At 37.7% G+C, this 17,713-nt stretch overlaps 1 protein-coding gene across 1 annotated transcript in view; it reads right to left on the reverse strand.

Annotated features, from left to right (window-relative positions):
• ROBO1 (roundabout guidance receptor 1) overlaps nucleotides 1–17,713 on the reverse strand; it is a 392,430-nt gene that overhangs the window by 10,334 nt on the left and 364,383 nt on the right. The window contains exons 26-27 of the mRNA XM_029214218.1: nucleotides 10,108–10,514; nucleotides 7,067–7,219 (exon numbers count right to left, since the gene is read on the reverse strand). Of these exons, the coding sequence (XP_029070051.1) occupies nucleotides 7,067–7,219; nucleotides 10,108–10,514 (560 nt within the window). The remainder of the gene's footprint in view (nucleotides 1–7,066; nucleotides 7,220–10,107; nucleotides 10,515–17,713) is intronic.

A 17,713-nucleotide genomic window follows, 5' to 3' on the forward strand; every position in this document is an offset into this window, starting at 1 on the left:
ACCAAGGAATAAGATGACCAACAATTTTAATGTACTCTCATTTTTATCTAGCACAGGAATATTGAATCATAGAGCTGGGACTTAGAGGTTATCTGGTCTTGGGATGGCTACCATGGTGGGTATGTATGCCATAACTTTCTCTACTGCAACCACGGCAGATTTTCCCAATTGATTTCAGCGTAATGTTGCTGATTCCAGATGGATACCCTTACGCTTGAGGCAATCACTTCAAATTGACTGAGGCTGGCACTTGAGTTGAGATCTATTTGCCATCCCTAATCCACCCTGAATCCTTTCTCATTTTGTAGATAGGGAAACTCAAACACATAGATCTTAAGTTATTTTCCAATCTTAAAGGTAAATATGATCAGAACCAGGACTAATGCCCCCAAATTCTTAATTTTTGGTTCAGTGTTGTTTATACTACTATTTCATTCTATCGCATGTTCACAATCTACCATTCACTGATGGGATCTCTCCACTTTGTATATGCACCCACAGATTTTAAACAAGATGATCACTAGTATAAATATAATTTAATCTACATCTATAATTATATATTAATATATTACATATAATTGGGTATTATATATAATTCAACTTCTATTATAGACATACTTAAAGATAGAAGTAGGTATAAAATTTGATTTCTAGAATATTCATTTCCTTTAAGTGGTGTTATTTTTTTAAAATGACTCCTATGTACATATTCCAGGGAAAAGAAGTAAATAACCTAGTAATAGCTGGAAAGTTAATAGAAGAATATGAATAGCTTCTAGTTTTAGGCTGTTCTGGTGTAGTCTGGAGGATGGATTAAAAGGAAAGTCTTGAATCCAGGAGGCCAAGAAGTTATTTTAATAGCTCAGTAAGTAATGACAGGAGATAGAATTGTATTGTTGCCTGTTCAGATGGAGAGTAGATATGTTTGACAAAGTAAAAGGAAGAAAAATCAGTATTATTTAATGATCAATTGAATATAGTAGGGGAAGACTATCCATTAGATAACTTTTAGGATTTTTGCCATAGTTGACTAGAGGAATGAGAGAAGCATCTCTGAAGATGAGAAATATAGGGGTGAGGAAGAGATGGTTTGCAAGGGAAGAACGTGAGTTCTATTCTAGAAAAGTAAATAGGAGGAGCTTTTGAAGTATCCAGATAGAGATGTCCAGCAGGTTGTTGTACATAAAATCTGAATTTCAAGGGAGGTCAAAACCAGAGACACAGAGATTTGGGAATTATCAGCGTAGTTTTTTTCGTCATGACTTTAGAAATGGTAATGTTTCCATATTTGCAGAGAAATGTCTGTGTGATAGAATAAGTCAACTAAAACATGTACAGAACATGTATTAAATGCTTAGTTATTACAAACTTAACATTAAGATTTTCCACAAAAAATATACACTCACATGGTAAAAATTCAAAAGTACATAAAGACTAGGAAATACAATCCTTTATACCTCCCCACCTTCATTTCAAATCCTCAGTATTGGTGCAGAGGTAATCAGTTTGAATAGGTTTTTATAGATCATTCCAGAAATTATTTATGCATCTAAAGCAGGGCTGCCAAGTTGCAAAACTCCAGGGAACACCATTCACATTAGGAACTATGTAAAATGGCCACATCTGGGATTGTGTAGAGTGGCTGTCTGCCCATCAGAATGTGACAGTCTTTCTTTCTTAGTAACATAAAAGGGATTGCACTTTTTTCACCTGTGTAGTTGTATACATTTTCATATGTGTACATATAGTTACCTCTTTTTATGAAAAGTTTGTATAATGTTCTGTTTTATGAATATATCATTATTCATATCAATCCCTACAGAGGAATATTTAGGTTATTTCCAGATATTTCACTATTATTAGCAATGGTCCACTGACTATCATTTACATATACCAGCATAATAAACTCTTGAATATTAAAATTGTGCCTTGAAAATTTTTAATATAATAGCAAATTAAGGGTTCTAGGAAGCATCAGTTTTAATCTAGTATTTCTCATTCTTGTATTTAAAAAAAAGTAATTAATCCTTTTCTTTTGTTCCTTAAGTAGATATGAATTTTTTAAAAACTAATTTTCTTTTGACCTTATGTGCTATATAACTAAGGCATTACGATTTGTTGTATTGGTTTTTGAAAGCAGAAAGCTTGAGGTACCATCTTACTACCAGCTGTTTTACTTAGGACTCCGTTATTAAAAGTGGTCAGACTGTAACTTGCATTTTGCTGTTGTTGTTAGTTCTCACAGTTCACCACGTTCTCCTTTTCATGTAAACGGCCTCAATACTTTTTATCTAAAATGGGGGCCATGGGCTTCCCTGGTGGCGCAGTGGTTGAGAGTCCGCCTGCCGATGCAGGGGACACGGGTTCGTGCCCCGGTCCGGGAAGATCCCAGGTGCCGCGGAGCGGCTGGGCCCGTGAGCCATGGCCGCTGAGCCTGCGCGTCCGGAGCCTGTGCTCCACAATGGGAGAGGCCGCAGCAGTGAGAGGGCCGCGTACCACAAAAGAAAGTTTTTAAAATAATAATAAAAATAAAATGGGGGCCAAAGTACAGTCCGTAGCATTAATTTTCCCAAGACTCTGGGAAAATCAAAAGATTTTTTTGTCTTACAACATAAATTGCCGTCGTCACTAGTGTTGATTTTCCTCCTTTACGACTTTAACAAATTTTTTTAAAACAACACTTAAAAAAAAGTACTATCATGATATTCTCCCTCATCTGTGGCTTGTTTATTAAAAACAACCAAAGAGTCAGAAGACAGGCTGTAGTGAGTGGCTTAAAGCCAAGAGGCCCAAGGCTGAGCTGTTCTAAGTTCAGACTTAGCCTGGGACTGACAATGCGAGGAGAAAAGCCTAATTCAGAACATACCTGGAAGCAGAGCGAATGAGTGACTGCAGGCTCATTTCTGCACTATCTGCTTGCTACAAACTCAAACTGGTTGCAAACACAGCTTCTCAGGAAGCTGATGACTGCCACTATCACCAAATCGTAAAGTGTCTGGGCTTCTTGGGTCGCAAAGCTGACGATGATCACTATCATAAGATCATACAAAGCCTCGGGAATCTATAACTCTCGAGACAAAATCTATTACTGGATGCTCTATATAGGTATATAGATACACCTGTATCTATCATACAGGTAGAAAAAGAGAAGAGAATCCAATGATATTTTTAAGAGTTCTAACTTCCTGCATATGATTGCCACTGTATATAAGTGACAGAGGGGAATGCTGGTGGGCGTAATTTCTTAAGATAAACAGATTACCAAATAAATTCTTTTTTAGGTATTGTAAAATCCCTGAGTCAGATCAGGGATTATCATAGTATAAACAATTCTATATTTCATAAAGTGATAAATAGTACTTTCATCCAGTTCATACCCCTAATAGCTAAAATTGGGTTTAACAAATGGGATTATGGAACTCATATATATGTATAGACTCTTTCTTTATACAATCATATAAACACCATTCTTTATACAAGACTGTCTAAATACCAATATAATGCATGTAAAATAATACGTAAGAACATACACATGGAGACAATTCTGCCGGCATTAACTCACTATGGAGATCCAGCACTCTATTTACTTAACTACTTAAATTCCCAGACCTTGTAATTAATGATATATCAAGTCAAAACAGCATCATTCCAAAGAGGGTGGTGAATTTATAATTTATGAAAAGTAGAGCTGGAGAAATAATGTAGATTTGGTTTTTAAATCAAGTATGTAAATGCTTCAGAAGGGGTTGAAAAGCGGTGGAAAGAATCAATTAGAAGGTCCTAGAAATGCACTTATGCTTGGCTTTAACTCGATAAAAGTCTGACTGATAAATATTCATGTATTTTAATCCTACCCTTCATCTGGGTTAAACTTGGAAGCGGCAAATATGAAATAAATAAAGAGTTGGATTCTGCCTGTCAGTGTGTCAATAACATGCAGCCTTCTGCTTTGCAATGAGTACTCCCTGAGTGTTTATGAGACCCAGCATTTACCTGCAAACAAGGTATGGCACAGTGCCATGGATTAGGGGCTTGTGGGCTGTTATGGGCTGAATTGCGTCCCCTCCGAAATTCCCATGTTGAAGTCCTCATCCCCAGTGCCTCAGAATGTGACTTGTATTTGATGACAGGGTCTTTAAAGAGGTAACTAAATTAAAATGAGGTCCTTAGGGTAGGCCCTAATCTAACCTGACTGGTGTCCTTAGAAGAAGAGGGCACATACATTCACTGAGGGAAGACCAAGTGGAGACACAGGGAGAAGGTGGTCATCTACAAGCCAAGAAGAGAGGCTTCAGAAGAAACCAACCCTGCCTACACCGTGATCTTGGACTTTTAGCCTCCAGAACTGTGAGGAAATAAATTTCTGTTGTTTAAGTCACCTAGTCCCTGGTACTTTCTTAGGATAGCCCTAGAAAACTAATCAGAGCTGACTGACAAGGGTCATCACAAATTACTCTTTATCATTTGAGACCCAGCCACTCTTTATCTCTCCTTATAGAATTTACAAAAATTCTGCAAAGGAAACTGATAATTTGAACAAAATTTACAAAGTAAAGATGCTGCACACTCGACTGACATACCATAGACTGAAAATAGCTCACATAAGAAGTCTATTGACAATAATCAAACTCATCCATCATAGTTGATGTATTTTAATCATAAAAAGCAAAAACGAAAGAACCCTCCAGGTCTTACTAATATATTTAATTCTCATTTTCACAATTGGCAGCTCTTTAAATTCTTTCTTTCCCTTCCCTCTCTCTCTTTCTTTAATAACTGTACAAATTGTATCTGCAATTGAGTTTCTTCATGAATGAACTGTAAATATTTTTTTCAAAAAATGAGAAAGTGATTTCTGATAAAATGATGTTTGTTTCCATGCTATAATCAGTACTATCAAGGGTATGTGCATTTCTTTTATTTGGTGCATTAGGGAGTATCTGCATTTAAATGATTTTGGTTCATCAATATGCATTATGGAAATGTATAAAATAACACATAGCTTTGTTATTTTTTTCGTTACCAAATCAGAAAGCATCCAGAATTAAATTCAAGACTTGTTAGTACAGTAAACGTAACTAAAAGACAGTTGGTTATCAAAATGCTAAAAGGAAGGTAGATCTAGTATTTAAAAAACAGCTTTAGTTGTAGCTCAATTTTGTCTATTTCTGTGACTTAGAGAAAATAATTACTGGCTTCTACATTGTGGTATATATTATGACTACTCTGCATAATCACTTGTGAAATGAACATTTAGAAATTTAAATAATATTTCTTATTAACTTTTTCGCTTTCAAATATTTTAACATATTTCTTTGGTATTTCTGAAATTAACTTAAAAAATAACTTGGTTGCTTCATCATTCAATTTAATAGCTGTTATTCAGGGATTAGTTAGAATTTATATTTAATTATTAAACACACTGAAATAAGTACTCCAGAACGTGGGGCAATAAATATAGATCACAATTTTCAAGCACAGTGTAATTTGTAACTGCAACACTATGCCCTTTAACTGGCATGTTTACATTATTTAAAGCATTTTTTTTTATTGGAGTATAATTGCTTCACAATACCGTGTTAGTTTTAAAGCATTTTAAAAAGCATCACTCAATGCCAGAAGCCCCTTGAAACAAGTATAAATAAGAGGCAGAAAGAGCTACACAAACCTTTAGGCTAGGTTTTTTCCCTGATGTATTCAACCTAGATGTATTTACATCAAGGTTTGATGTTTGACCAGTTTTCTCTTAGGAGCACTCTCTTCTAGATAATAAAAACTGATAGAAGAGCTATAAAACTTGTAAAATGCCATTATAGGGATCCCATAAATGTAAAACTGCCAATAGAGTTTGGGGATTTACACCTAGTGTTTGTCCCTTCACAGAGGGAAACATGCACAAAGCCACTATAATAACCCTTCAAAACCGGATAATATTCTGACAGCTCAAGTTTCGCTGACAAAAGAGTCCTGGGCAGGATCCAGGAGGCCCAGGTGCGCTGTGTCATGCCAGTATTTAATGTAGTCTAATATCAGATAGATGCTAGTGAGAGAAAATACTCCGAATAAAGTATAGATAATAGCATGGACAGCCACTCATTGCAAAATTACTTGTGCTCATCATGCTGTGAGCTTTGTATTAAATTTTTTCTGTCAAGTGGCAGGAATCAGAGAAGTGCCTTAGAAAACCTTCCTTGTAACCTTGGATAAGGATCTATAACATTGGTCTTTCATATGGTAATGGAAAATGATGCCCTCTGTGAAACATTGCTGACTGGTAATGAAGGTTCTATCAGGTTGGGGAACAGCGCCTGTGACAATCTTCTCCCCCCAACCCTTTAGCAGATTCAGCAAACTTGACAAGATGGGTGAGTCTGAGAGAACTTATCTTACGTGAATTTCCAACAAAGCCCTTGGGGTTGTTTTATAAAACGAGAAGGTGGCAGTTTAATAAATGCCGGGCCACCTGAGGCACTTTCATTAAAGGCTTTCTCTAGACAACATCACAATGTTTGCGGTATTCTCCTGTGCTCCCTGGAGAATACAAGCCTTACTTCTTCAGTGAGAATGGATACTGTATGTGAAGGCATGAAGGAAGATGATTCGATTTGCCTTTTGGGGCGCAGACTAACTGTTCATATCATCACTATAGTTAGAATTTACGTTTAAATGAGCTTATTGTCTTCTATTTGAATGCAAAATTCACCAGGAAAAAAAGTGAGGACATTTCGGAAGAGTTATCAGTGAATGTGATGAAGGTTAAGCCTATGCCATGACTTCAACTACAATAATGTCTATTTGTTTAAGACTATATAATAACCTTTTAAGAATATTAAAAGTATTATACATTGTTTTACTTTCTGAAATAACCTACTTACTAGAAAACTTCAGGGACTTGAGATGCCTGATAAGATATGGAAGTCAATCATTCCTATAAGTAATATGAGGCTTACTGTTTAATGAATTTTTAATGTAATTTCTAATGTCAGTGGATGCATTTTCAAGTCCTGGAGAGCCAGGGTAAAGAGGAGAGATTCATAGATGTTTCCATCCATTTCAATGGACTTACCATCTGTGTAGGCTTCTCTGCGCAGATGTCCTGGCTGGTGTTTTTGTTTCTTGGCTGGTCTGGCCTTCTGTACTACCGCAGCACTCATGTTGCTGTCTGTGGAAACAGGACTTGTGGGTCTAGGACACTGGGATGCATGAAAATGTCGGCGGCCTGAGGAAAAATATCAGAGCCAAACTCACCAATAAAGTTTAATTTAATTTAACACTAATAATCAAAATAAAACACTAAAACTATAAACATCCCTAATTAAAAAAAAAAAAAAGCTTAAATAAACTATCCTAGTAAACAATAGGATTCTTCTTATTCTGCTTGAGCTATCCACTGGAAAAAATACCCTAAAAGCATTTTCAGGCTCTTTTTTTTAACAATGGTACCTTTATTCTGATACCTATTTATTAAAGAAAAGCATTTTGACTGTTGCATCTACCTTCACTCAAGTGTTATGATTAAACAAAAATGTTAATTAAAATTTTACATAATATATCCAATGTCTGTTGCTTTCTCAAAAGGAATAGCCAGGGCCCTTAAGAAATTCATATTCTAAGAATGAACAGTACAAAATACATCCCTTATTTTAATTAAATATGTTTGTGCTATACTTTGAAGACAGATTCCTAGTATCTTAATACATTCTCAGGTATTTTCTCTTAAGGTGGCCTGGAATTAAGCTAGCTCACGTATTCAGACCTGCCAAAAATTACTCACACCCCTTTTCTCTCACAAGATATTTATTTGCTGGTTATGGATATTTAAAGTGACCCCCTCCAGAGACTTTTATATTTTTTGGTGATGGTATAGGTAGTTGTTTTCGGTTATTTGATTTTAGAGGGACGATATTCACAGGTGATAAATGAATCTGCTAATCAGACATGGTGCACTGCGGTGCTCTCCAATTCTCTGGCTTTTTCTTACAGAGACATATTACAACTGCACAAAATATTTAATCCATAATGGCAGTGGAGATCTATTGGCCCTACACTTGACCTTTGTTATTTTGGTTCCTTGAAATTCCAGAGATTCAAATCCAGAACTTTCTGTTGCACTCCAAGAAACCTCAGAGAGACCTAGACAATATGTGTTTTGGCTATAAGCAGAAGAAGCCACATATAGTAAAATCAACACATTTAAATGTGCTAACGGAAGCATATTAAGTAAAAGACATTAATGCAGCCAAGTGAGAAGCAATGTGATTGGATTATTCATTCATATTAACTTCAAGTCATATGATAAGCAGCACCCTTTCCTGAAAAGAACACTTTAATAAGCAGAGTCCAATGCCTGTTTAGTTCATTATAATTATGAACCGAACGAAAACCAGAAGAGCCACTAAATTACAGTACAATAAAATATTAAACCAAACTCTTTTTAGCTATGATGGAGACTATTACAATTAAAGTTACATATCCATGAAAAGAGAATTAGGGCTGAGACTGAACCCATTACTCATTCTATTGTGTAAGGCCATCTACTGCTCATAGACCCTAAGGCATAAGGTTGTTCGCAGATGCATTTTCAACATTATTTCTATGTCTTGTTGATTTAATGAACTGAAACACATGCTTAATGCAATCTGAAAGCAGTAGTTTGAGATGCTTAATTTCACTTATTTAGTTTTTTTTTACAGAAGATTAAAAAATAAGGAGAAACAAAAGCTATATATAAAGTTAAATGTTATTTATTTATTAGGAACGATAGATATGTTTGCATACTTATTTTATTATACCCAGAAGCAACTAGGAGAGAAAAAGGAAATTTGGTTGAATATCATAAAGTATAGGGCTGGCTGAAATAAGTATGCATTCTATGATAATAGTTTGAGAGATATTAGACATTCTTTTTCCCTGCAACACATTCTTGATAAATAATATATAGGAAAAGAAAACTTTATGATGTGAGTTAAATTTTCTCTGAATATATTCTACACTGATAAGAAATAATGACCAATCCAATATCTGAAGAGAACATGGAAAACTACCAATGTGATAGTTAATAAACTAAGAAAAACAGAACAAAATAGCAATTATTGATTTGTTGTGATAGCCTTTCTCAGAAATAGCTCTCTTTTTGACCACATTATTTTTACTCTATTCATATTTTCTTGGTTACCAGAAATATATATACACTCAACATGTATATGAATGTCTATATGTAAATATTCCATTATACAGAAATGAAAATCATGTGATAAATGTATGATTTAAATTAAAATTTTTTTCTTTCTCATACTATTTACTTTCTAAACAGAGTTGGGAGTGGGAGATAAGTAAAAATGGGTTAAAACATAAGAATGGATATACAGTAATTAAAAACAGGCTACTGGCAATGAAAAGGGAAAATAGATGGAAAAAATACATAAGCGTTTGGATTAACTTGCTCTCCAAATTATTAGATTAACAATGTATACTTTAAGTATCGAACATACTTATGCTTGAAAGTGTGTGTATAGTACAAACATCTTTATATCTTCTCAATTAAATGAGTGTTCTAATTGAGAGGACATGAAGAGAATAGGGGTTAAGGAGAAACAGCCCGGTTTCCAATGGTTGAGCGTCCCCTCTGGACATTTATCTATTTCTCCTAGACACTTTCTAATTAAATGGGATGAGAGAACTACCTCAATGAATTTTATTTTGGTGACTTTTTACATCTTAAAAAAAACCATATAACACAAACCTCATTTAATTGACCATATACATTCCAAAAGAAATTGTACATATATTTGCTAAGACTATCTTAAAAATGAAGACTTTTCAGGTAGCTTCACTCACATTACATAGGATTTATTAAATAAAAATAAAATAGAAGATTTAAAAAGCCTGTTATGAAAAAGGGAATAAGCAAGCTACATCATCATCTTGGACCTTGGTTTCCTTAGGCAGCCAAAAAAAAAAAAAAGAGTAATAATAGTTGCATTTCATATAGGACATAAGATTATGGATCTCCATAATCAGCAATATACGATTATGGATCTCCAATCAGCAACTGACAAATGCACATCGAATTTCCTTTCCCAGCTTGGAGAAAAGCTGACGACTTACCAGCAGCATCCTGCATTTGGCGCCGTGCCACTTTCAGACCAGCGTATTCTGCTGCTGCTGCCACTGCCTGGGCAAAATCGGCATCGGTGAAAAAGGAGCCGTCAGAAGAACTAACACTGGAGCGTCCGCTGGAAATGTTGTCCTCCTCTGAGGCTGAGCCCCAGCCATTGATCATGGACCCAGTGACAGAGCTCTCCAGGTCCCCAACACTGGAGGCAGGGGTCTGCTCAAGCCCGCGTAACAAAAGCCTTCTGGTCTGCATCTTGGCTACTTCCATGTCGGCTTCGTCTTCTTCCTCTTCTGGCGCATCCGTATCCATATCTGAGACAAGGGGTCCTGAAATGTAGCCGTAAGTATGGGGTGGGGAAATCGGCCGTGGAGGTGGAGGAGGGCTCACCGGCTGCCGTCTGCAGGAAAATGAATAAACAGGTATGGCTTAGCTCATTACTTAGGACAAAAAAGCATAAATTAACCAAGAAATTCACAAGTCTTTGCTTCCGTGGAGATAATTTGTTCAGGAAAAACAACGGTAAATCAGAGCATGTGTATGTTTTATTCTGAGTTGTAAGAAATTTACTTCAAAACCAGAGGTACTTTTTAAAAAATTTTTTTGCGGTACGCGGGCCTCTCACTGTTGTGGCCTCTCTCGTTGCGGAGCACAGGCTCTGGACGCGCAGGCTCAGCGGCCATGGCTCACGGGCCCAGCCGCTCCGCGGCACCTGGGATCTTCCCGGACCGGGGCACAAACCCGTGTCCCCTGCATCGGCAGGCGGACTTTCAACCACTGTGCCACCAGGGAAGCCCCAGAGGTACTTTGAAGCATGCTGGGCTACCTTTTGATTCAAGCTTAATAGAAATATACTCATCTATCTATAAGTCTCCTTACGTTTTATCTTTTGGATTACGTTCAGTTAAAACAGGGGTAAGTAATACCTATTTCAAAATTGACACCTATGTATTTGTCCTAAAGTGTATGGAATATTACTGACAGCTTATTATGACCAAAGACAGCAGACATCAGTCCTGAAACAGGCTGCTCCATAAACATATAAACATGTTCCTTTCCCTTTCCTTCATTGCCACTCCCACCATTGTAAGCAAATGGACTCATTCATTTTGACTATAGAGAGTAGAATTTTATAGGATTAAAAAATTATGCACTGAGCATATGACACAATTTCCTTTAGATTTTACTCTATTAAAAAGTTCTCAGAGCCAAGAGCAGTTTTTCTCCAAATTACTTACTTATAAAGATTATTTGCAAGTATATTGCTTTTACCATTATTCCACCTGTTCAACAAAATGCTTACAGGTATTTTTCTTGATGCTCTGGAAGTTAAGTGCCAAAGTTCAGGACAAAACAAAGCAGTATCCTACAATTTAAGTTCACAGTTACCAATAACTGGTTTCAACCATCTCTCCACAGATCTGGGGAACATCAGTGAAAAGCAGTCCTCCTACCCTCCAACACCATCACACACAGTGAATATAAGATGACTGAGAAGGTAGAGAGCTTTTGGACATTAGTGGAAAGAAAGGTTTGTGGAAATAAGCTATTCCCAAGGCTGGAGAATGCCAAGAGATTAACTCCTAATTAGGAAAGTGCCTGAAAAAAGGGACACATATAGTGATTTCCACTTGGAGGACTACTTAGTGATGTGCTCAACAGTCCCAGTGCTCTCTAAGCAAGGTTAAAAAGATGACATAAGGGGAATATCATTTGGAAGAGTCATGACAACACCTCATCGAATTCTGTGCTTCTGAGAAGTAAAGAGGATAGATTCCAAATAAGCCTGCCGACCTGAGCACTAGTGTTGGAGGGTAAGTGACATTAGGATCTAGTGTAATCTGGTGACCCTATGGCTTGGGAGGCTAGGAGAGATATGGCATGAATGCCACTCACTGGTAGTCCATCTGAAGATGTGGCTAAATTGTTCAAGGACTACAAATGCCTGTCGATGCTGTCCAGGACTGAGTCCTTCATCAGTGGAGGAAGTTGGTGCCAGCCCCCTTCCCTCACCATTCTTGTGATACTCATAGACCAAGATGAGACAGAACAGTCAGTCGGGCTAACCAAAGAGAAGACCGGATCCTCATCTACTTTGCTCTTTTTATGTGCCCTTTTCCTTGCCTTAGCGCTTGGGAGAATGCACTGGGAAGAGTGAGGAAGGAAGTGATTAAAAACAGAACACACCCATTACTCCATGCCACCATGGCCACAGGCATGTGCAATCTGCAAAAAATCTGGAAATGCATGATTATGGTTTTAAAATTAACAGGACCGGGTCTTAAATTAAAAGAAAGCAAACAAACAAACAAAAAAACCCATAAAGGATCTGGTCAAGATCTAACTTAGGGACCTGCTATAGAGAGGGAAACGGAAGTTCAATATAGCACAGTGGTTAGGGTGGCATGGCAGTTGTTCGAGGAAAAAAGTGTTGTGCTTTTTATCCCAATGAATTGAGACACTTCAATAAACATGTTTTATTAACACAAATGGAAAGCATTAAAAATGAATGATTACTAAAATACTACAGTTAACTAATTTATTGAGCACCTACTTTGCAGCTAAGTATTTTACAATGTTAACTCATTTAATTTTCTCAACAACTTTCCAGGGTACTTATTTTATTATTATCTTAACAGATGAGGAGATTGAAATTCAGAGGACATTGAAATTAAGGACCTTGCCAAAGCTCCCACAACTAGTATGTATCAAATTTAGAATTTAATCCCACATTCCATTTCCAAGGCCATGGTCTTTCCTCTAAGAATGGTGTTATTACACACATATATACACACATACACATATATATATACATATGTGATATATATACACATACACAGTTCTTCAGTATAATGTGTTATTTTTCATTTCTGGGTCGTTTCTAATGCATCTGTGTGTGGCACTAGAAGAAACATGAAGAATACGCCAAAGCTGAAGTTATTTAAGAGGTTAAAATGGATAATTGTTTCAATATGGAGTGTGTTATACACACAGGATGAAAAACCTTTATTTAATTTGGATTGTTATAAAATACCATACTTAAAAGTCAATTTACAGTCTTTGTCAGCAGGCACACCCAAAATACAAGAAACTTCTTTTTTAAATACATGTAAAACTTTTTAGCACAAAAGGGACTATTTTGACCATCAGTGAAGGGATGTAAGACAGCCAACTTCACAATGAAAGGATGCTAGCATTGTTGTATTTGGATAATTCACATTCTGTGAAGCAGAAACATCTTCACGTTAAATGAGGGCTGGCTTTTAACTACTACCACCCTGGGCAAATGCTGAGGAAAGACAGAAACATTTATTCAAGCCATCTGTAAACAAGGCAAGCCCAGGGAACGTGTGATAAACCTGTACGGTTTGAAATATGTAATATACTCTATTTGAAAACAAAAAGCTATTTCAAGATGCTGCACTCAAGTGGGACTTGCCACAAATGAACCTCAACCCTCTCACTTTTTCCCCCTGAGGGGTTTCAGTGTCTTCTGAAATAATGTACAACTACATGGCTGCTAATCACAACACTCTAGGCTCCTGCAAAAATGATGCCTTCATAAGCATGTTCAAGAGAAGAAGGGAAAAATTCCATTAATTTGTGAAAGCAGGTATTTATATAGTTTACCACATAGCATTTACCAGGCAAAAGATGGAAGGGGGAAAATACATACCTTTGAGATTTTTTTTTTAAAACTGGCATAGTTTCAATACTTTGTATAATTAACCATTAACTGGTTTGTAAACAGACAAAATATTTAATTTTTCTTGGCCTTCTTTCTTTTCCTTCCAATTATATCATACTCGGTTCATCTACAGTAATAAAATATCTATAAATTTCCTGTTCCATACATAAAATTTACTTTTACTTTTCAAGAGATTGTTTTCACTAAATATCAACTACAGTAAGCTCAATAGCACCAGACACTTTTGAAAACAGCATATGTATATACAGTTAATTTTATTATTTTCATAGTTATTGTCTGAAAAGAGAGAAGATTCCTATTATGCTGGTCATCTAGTTTATCTAGTTTTGGACAAAAAATGGAATATCTCAGAAGCTAATGAGAATGCCCAAACTGCAATATCCATAATAATGCAAGTATGAAATACTTATCTAGTTAAATATTGCAAAGTTATAATGGTTTTAGCTCAGTAATTTCTTATTCATATACATTACACTATTTATAATGCCCCTAATCAGTAAACATAAAAGTAAAAAACGGGGCTTCCCTGGTGGCGCAGCGGTTGAGAGTCCGCCTGCCGATGCAGGGGACACGGGTTCGTGCCCCGGTCCGGGAAGATCCCACATGCCGTGGAGCGGCTGGGCCCGTGAGCCATGGCCGCTGAGCCTGCGCGTCCGGAGCCTGTCCTCCGTAACGGGAGAGGCCACAACAGTGAGAGGCCCGAATACCGCAAAAAAAACAAAAAAAGTAAAAAATGTATTCATTCTTTAAACTTTGACCGTGTACTAACTATGGTGAAGGAACTTTTAGGTTCTGAGACCAAAGGGATCACAAGGACACGGCTTAGGGAATGGTTTACTGTTTATACTTTAAGACATGGAAGAATTCGATTTTAAGGCACTCATACTTAATAAAGCTAACTATGTATCAGTCCGTGGCAGACTGTATTTTGCAAAGATGTCCATAACAATATCTTCCATCCACAATGCTCTTCTGGGATGAGAACCTGCTAACCCCCCATCGAGAGAAGGAGTTTAGTTCTAAGTTCCTGAGTCTGGGTGGACCCTGTGACTGCTCTGACCACAGAACGTGGCAGAAGTGAGACTGTGCCAGTTCTGAGTGTAGCTCTTAACTGGCCTGGCAACTTCCTTTCCCTGCCACGTAAGAAGTGCCACTCCGCTGAGATCGCCATGTCATGAGAAGCCTGGGCTGTGGTGGAGAGCCCCTGGAGGATAAGACTCCATAAGGAGCCAGAGAGAGGTCACGGAGCACTGAAACGTCAGGCATGTAAGTGAAGAAACTCACTTCAAAGTTGATCTCACAGCCCCAAAGACCAGAGGAAGCCATGTGGGTTGGCGATGAATCGCCCAGGTGAATCCTTTCAGAATTCCTGACTCATGGAATTGTGAGTAAAACAAAACGGTTTTAGGTGATTATGTTTTAGTGTAATTTGTAGGCAGCAACAGAAACAGGAACTTAGGGACTATGCTAGAAATTCAGCTAAATAAAATAGATATGTTCCTTGCCTGAAGGGACTTAGAGTCTAGCGGAGGAGACAATTAATTAAATACGCAATGGTAATGCAGTATTCACAAAGCTCCATGACAGAAGATATCTAGGGCACGGTGGGAACACATAGAATTGGCTTCAATCTCAGAGCTGGGACATCAGGGAAAGATTCTAATGAGAGCATCCGCCATTTAATCTTGGATCTAAAGGATATGTAAGTGTTAGCTCCAAAAAAAGAGAGGGGATAATGGTGTCCCAGGAAGATGAGAAGGCAAGTGGTAAGACCTCAAAGTGGTTGAGAGTGAGGCAGGAGATAGATGGGCCCCAGGCTGAGCGCCTGGAGTTTGTCCCCTGTGGACAGATATACCAAGATGAAGACAATAGCAGGAGGGAGGAGAAGCTGAGCCCTGCCCAGATGAGAGATAAAGAGACCACATATTCCTCATTCTCCAAGTCAAGGAGACCTTCCCGACTACACACACACAGAAAGGCTCCTTGAAGGACAAAAATGCAGGGGGGCCACCCCATAGTAAGCAATGTCAACCTACCCACAGGCCTCTTCGCTGGAATCCATCTTGGCTAAGAGATGCGCACGCACAAATGGGAGGACCCTGAAATAAACCAAATACTGACTCAGAGCCAGGCAAAGCAAGATGATTGGCCAAAGGAAACCCGGAAGAAATGCCCCACGGAAGAGATTCAAACTACCACGAGGGTGCAACTCTCTCTCTGAGCCCGCCTGTGTGTGCCTATTCACACGTACTCTTCTTCCCTCTAATAAACATTTTACTTGTTTCACTACTTTCTGTCTCTTTGTGGAAATTTATTTGTCCCTGGCTTTGCCACTGGCCACTGGTCCCTGGTGGTCTTGTGGCTAGGATTCAGCGTTCTCTCTGCTGCGGCCTGACTTCAGTCTCTGGCCGGGGAACCGAAATCCTTCTTCAAGCCGCTGCAGGCTGAGGCCACCCAAGATCAAGAGCACTGGTCATTCCAGGAACTGGAAGAAACTTAGAGTAAAGGCAACAGGAACAGGGAGGAGGGGAGTGGCAATGCGTAGGCAAAGAAAGGCATGCGGCAGTCAGGTCACAAAGGGCCTTGATTGCTACATTAAGGAATCTTGCCTTTATTCTAAGGGAAATGAGAAGTCATTGAGAGATTTTAAGCAATGGAGAGACTTGATCAGTGTCGCATTTTAGGAAAATGCCTCTGCACAGTCTGCAGCAAGAAGATTAGATTGAAGAAAGGGCAAGGCTAAAGGCAACAAAGACCACTTATGGGCCATTATACTAATACAGGCAAGAGAAAATGGCTGTAGGAAGTAGGGAAGTGTCTTTATGGCTGGAGATACGTGTATTGCTCTGAGTGATATTCAAGCAGTAAAAATCTGCAGGAACAGGTACTTGGATATAAGGGTCTGATTCTCTAGAATGAAATCTATAGAGAAATACCTGCCTATCTTTAATGAGCGCATCATGAGGGGAGTGGCAGGATGATGAGAAACAGAAGTCATCTACTGATGGGGTAGGCATCCAAATAGGTTAAAGGTTTGAGAAGAGGCTTGACTCAAAGACTTAGAGATGGAAATTACAGCATTATATATAGTATCAAAAAGGTGGACATGACTTAAATGCCCAATATTAAGGAACTGTTTAAATAAATTACAGTATACGTTTGTTTAATGTATCTGAACTGTAGTTGGCATGGAAAAAAAATACCTTATAAAGTTATATTGGCATATCACAAATTCAAAGCAGTGTAAGTACATGTAGAGATGAAGGACGGAAAAGATCTTTACTGAGTTCTTAATGGTGACAATTTCTGACAACATAGATCATTGGTACTTTTGTATTTTCATTTTGTTTGTATGTATTTTCAAAAATTTCTATGGTAAACATGTAGAATATACCTTCAGCATAAAAGAGCAGTAATAGTTTTTTGTTTAATGGGCTTTCATCTACTTCATATTAGTGTCCAGTGTTATTAATATTGTACCTTCATAGACTGAAAGTCATACCTTTTAAAAAAAGGCTGAATGTAGTCAAAGAGGATTTTGAGGGCAGATACCCAATGCATTTCCCAATTATACCTGTTCACTTTGAGTTCACCCCCGCCAAAACAGCAGGGAGTCAGTCAACTCCTCTAGTATCAGATTCCATTCATCAGATACTTACTGAAGAAGGCTTTGTGGAACTCAATGACATGAGTAGGACTTGAGCTCTGCTCTCAAAGAGCTTTTAATTTAAATAGGGAAACAGATGCAAACAGCCAATGCTAATGCAACATGAAAACCTGATTGGTGTGGTAGCAGAGCTGTGAACAGACCACTGTAAAGAGTAAAGAGAAAGATCAGTTGATTTTTGCCAGGCAACAAGAAGAAAGTTGCACAGGTGGTGCATTTGAAC

This window comes from Monodon monoceros, unplaced genomic scaffold (genome assembly GCF_005190385.1).
Source record: "Monodon monoceros isolate NGI ecotype Baffin Bay Population unplaced genomic scaffold, NGI_Narwhal_1 Super_Scaffold_11, whole genome shotgun sequence".
Taxonomy (NCBI): Eukaryota; Metazoa; Chordata; class Mammalia; order Artiodactyla; family Monodontidae; genus Monodon; species Monodon monoceros.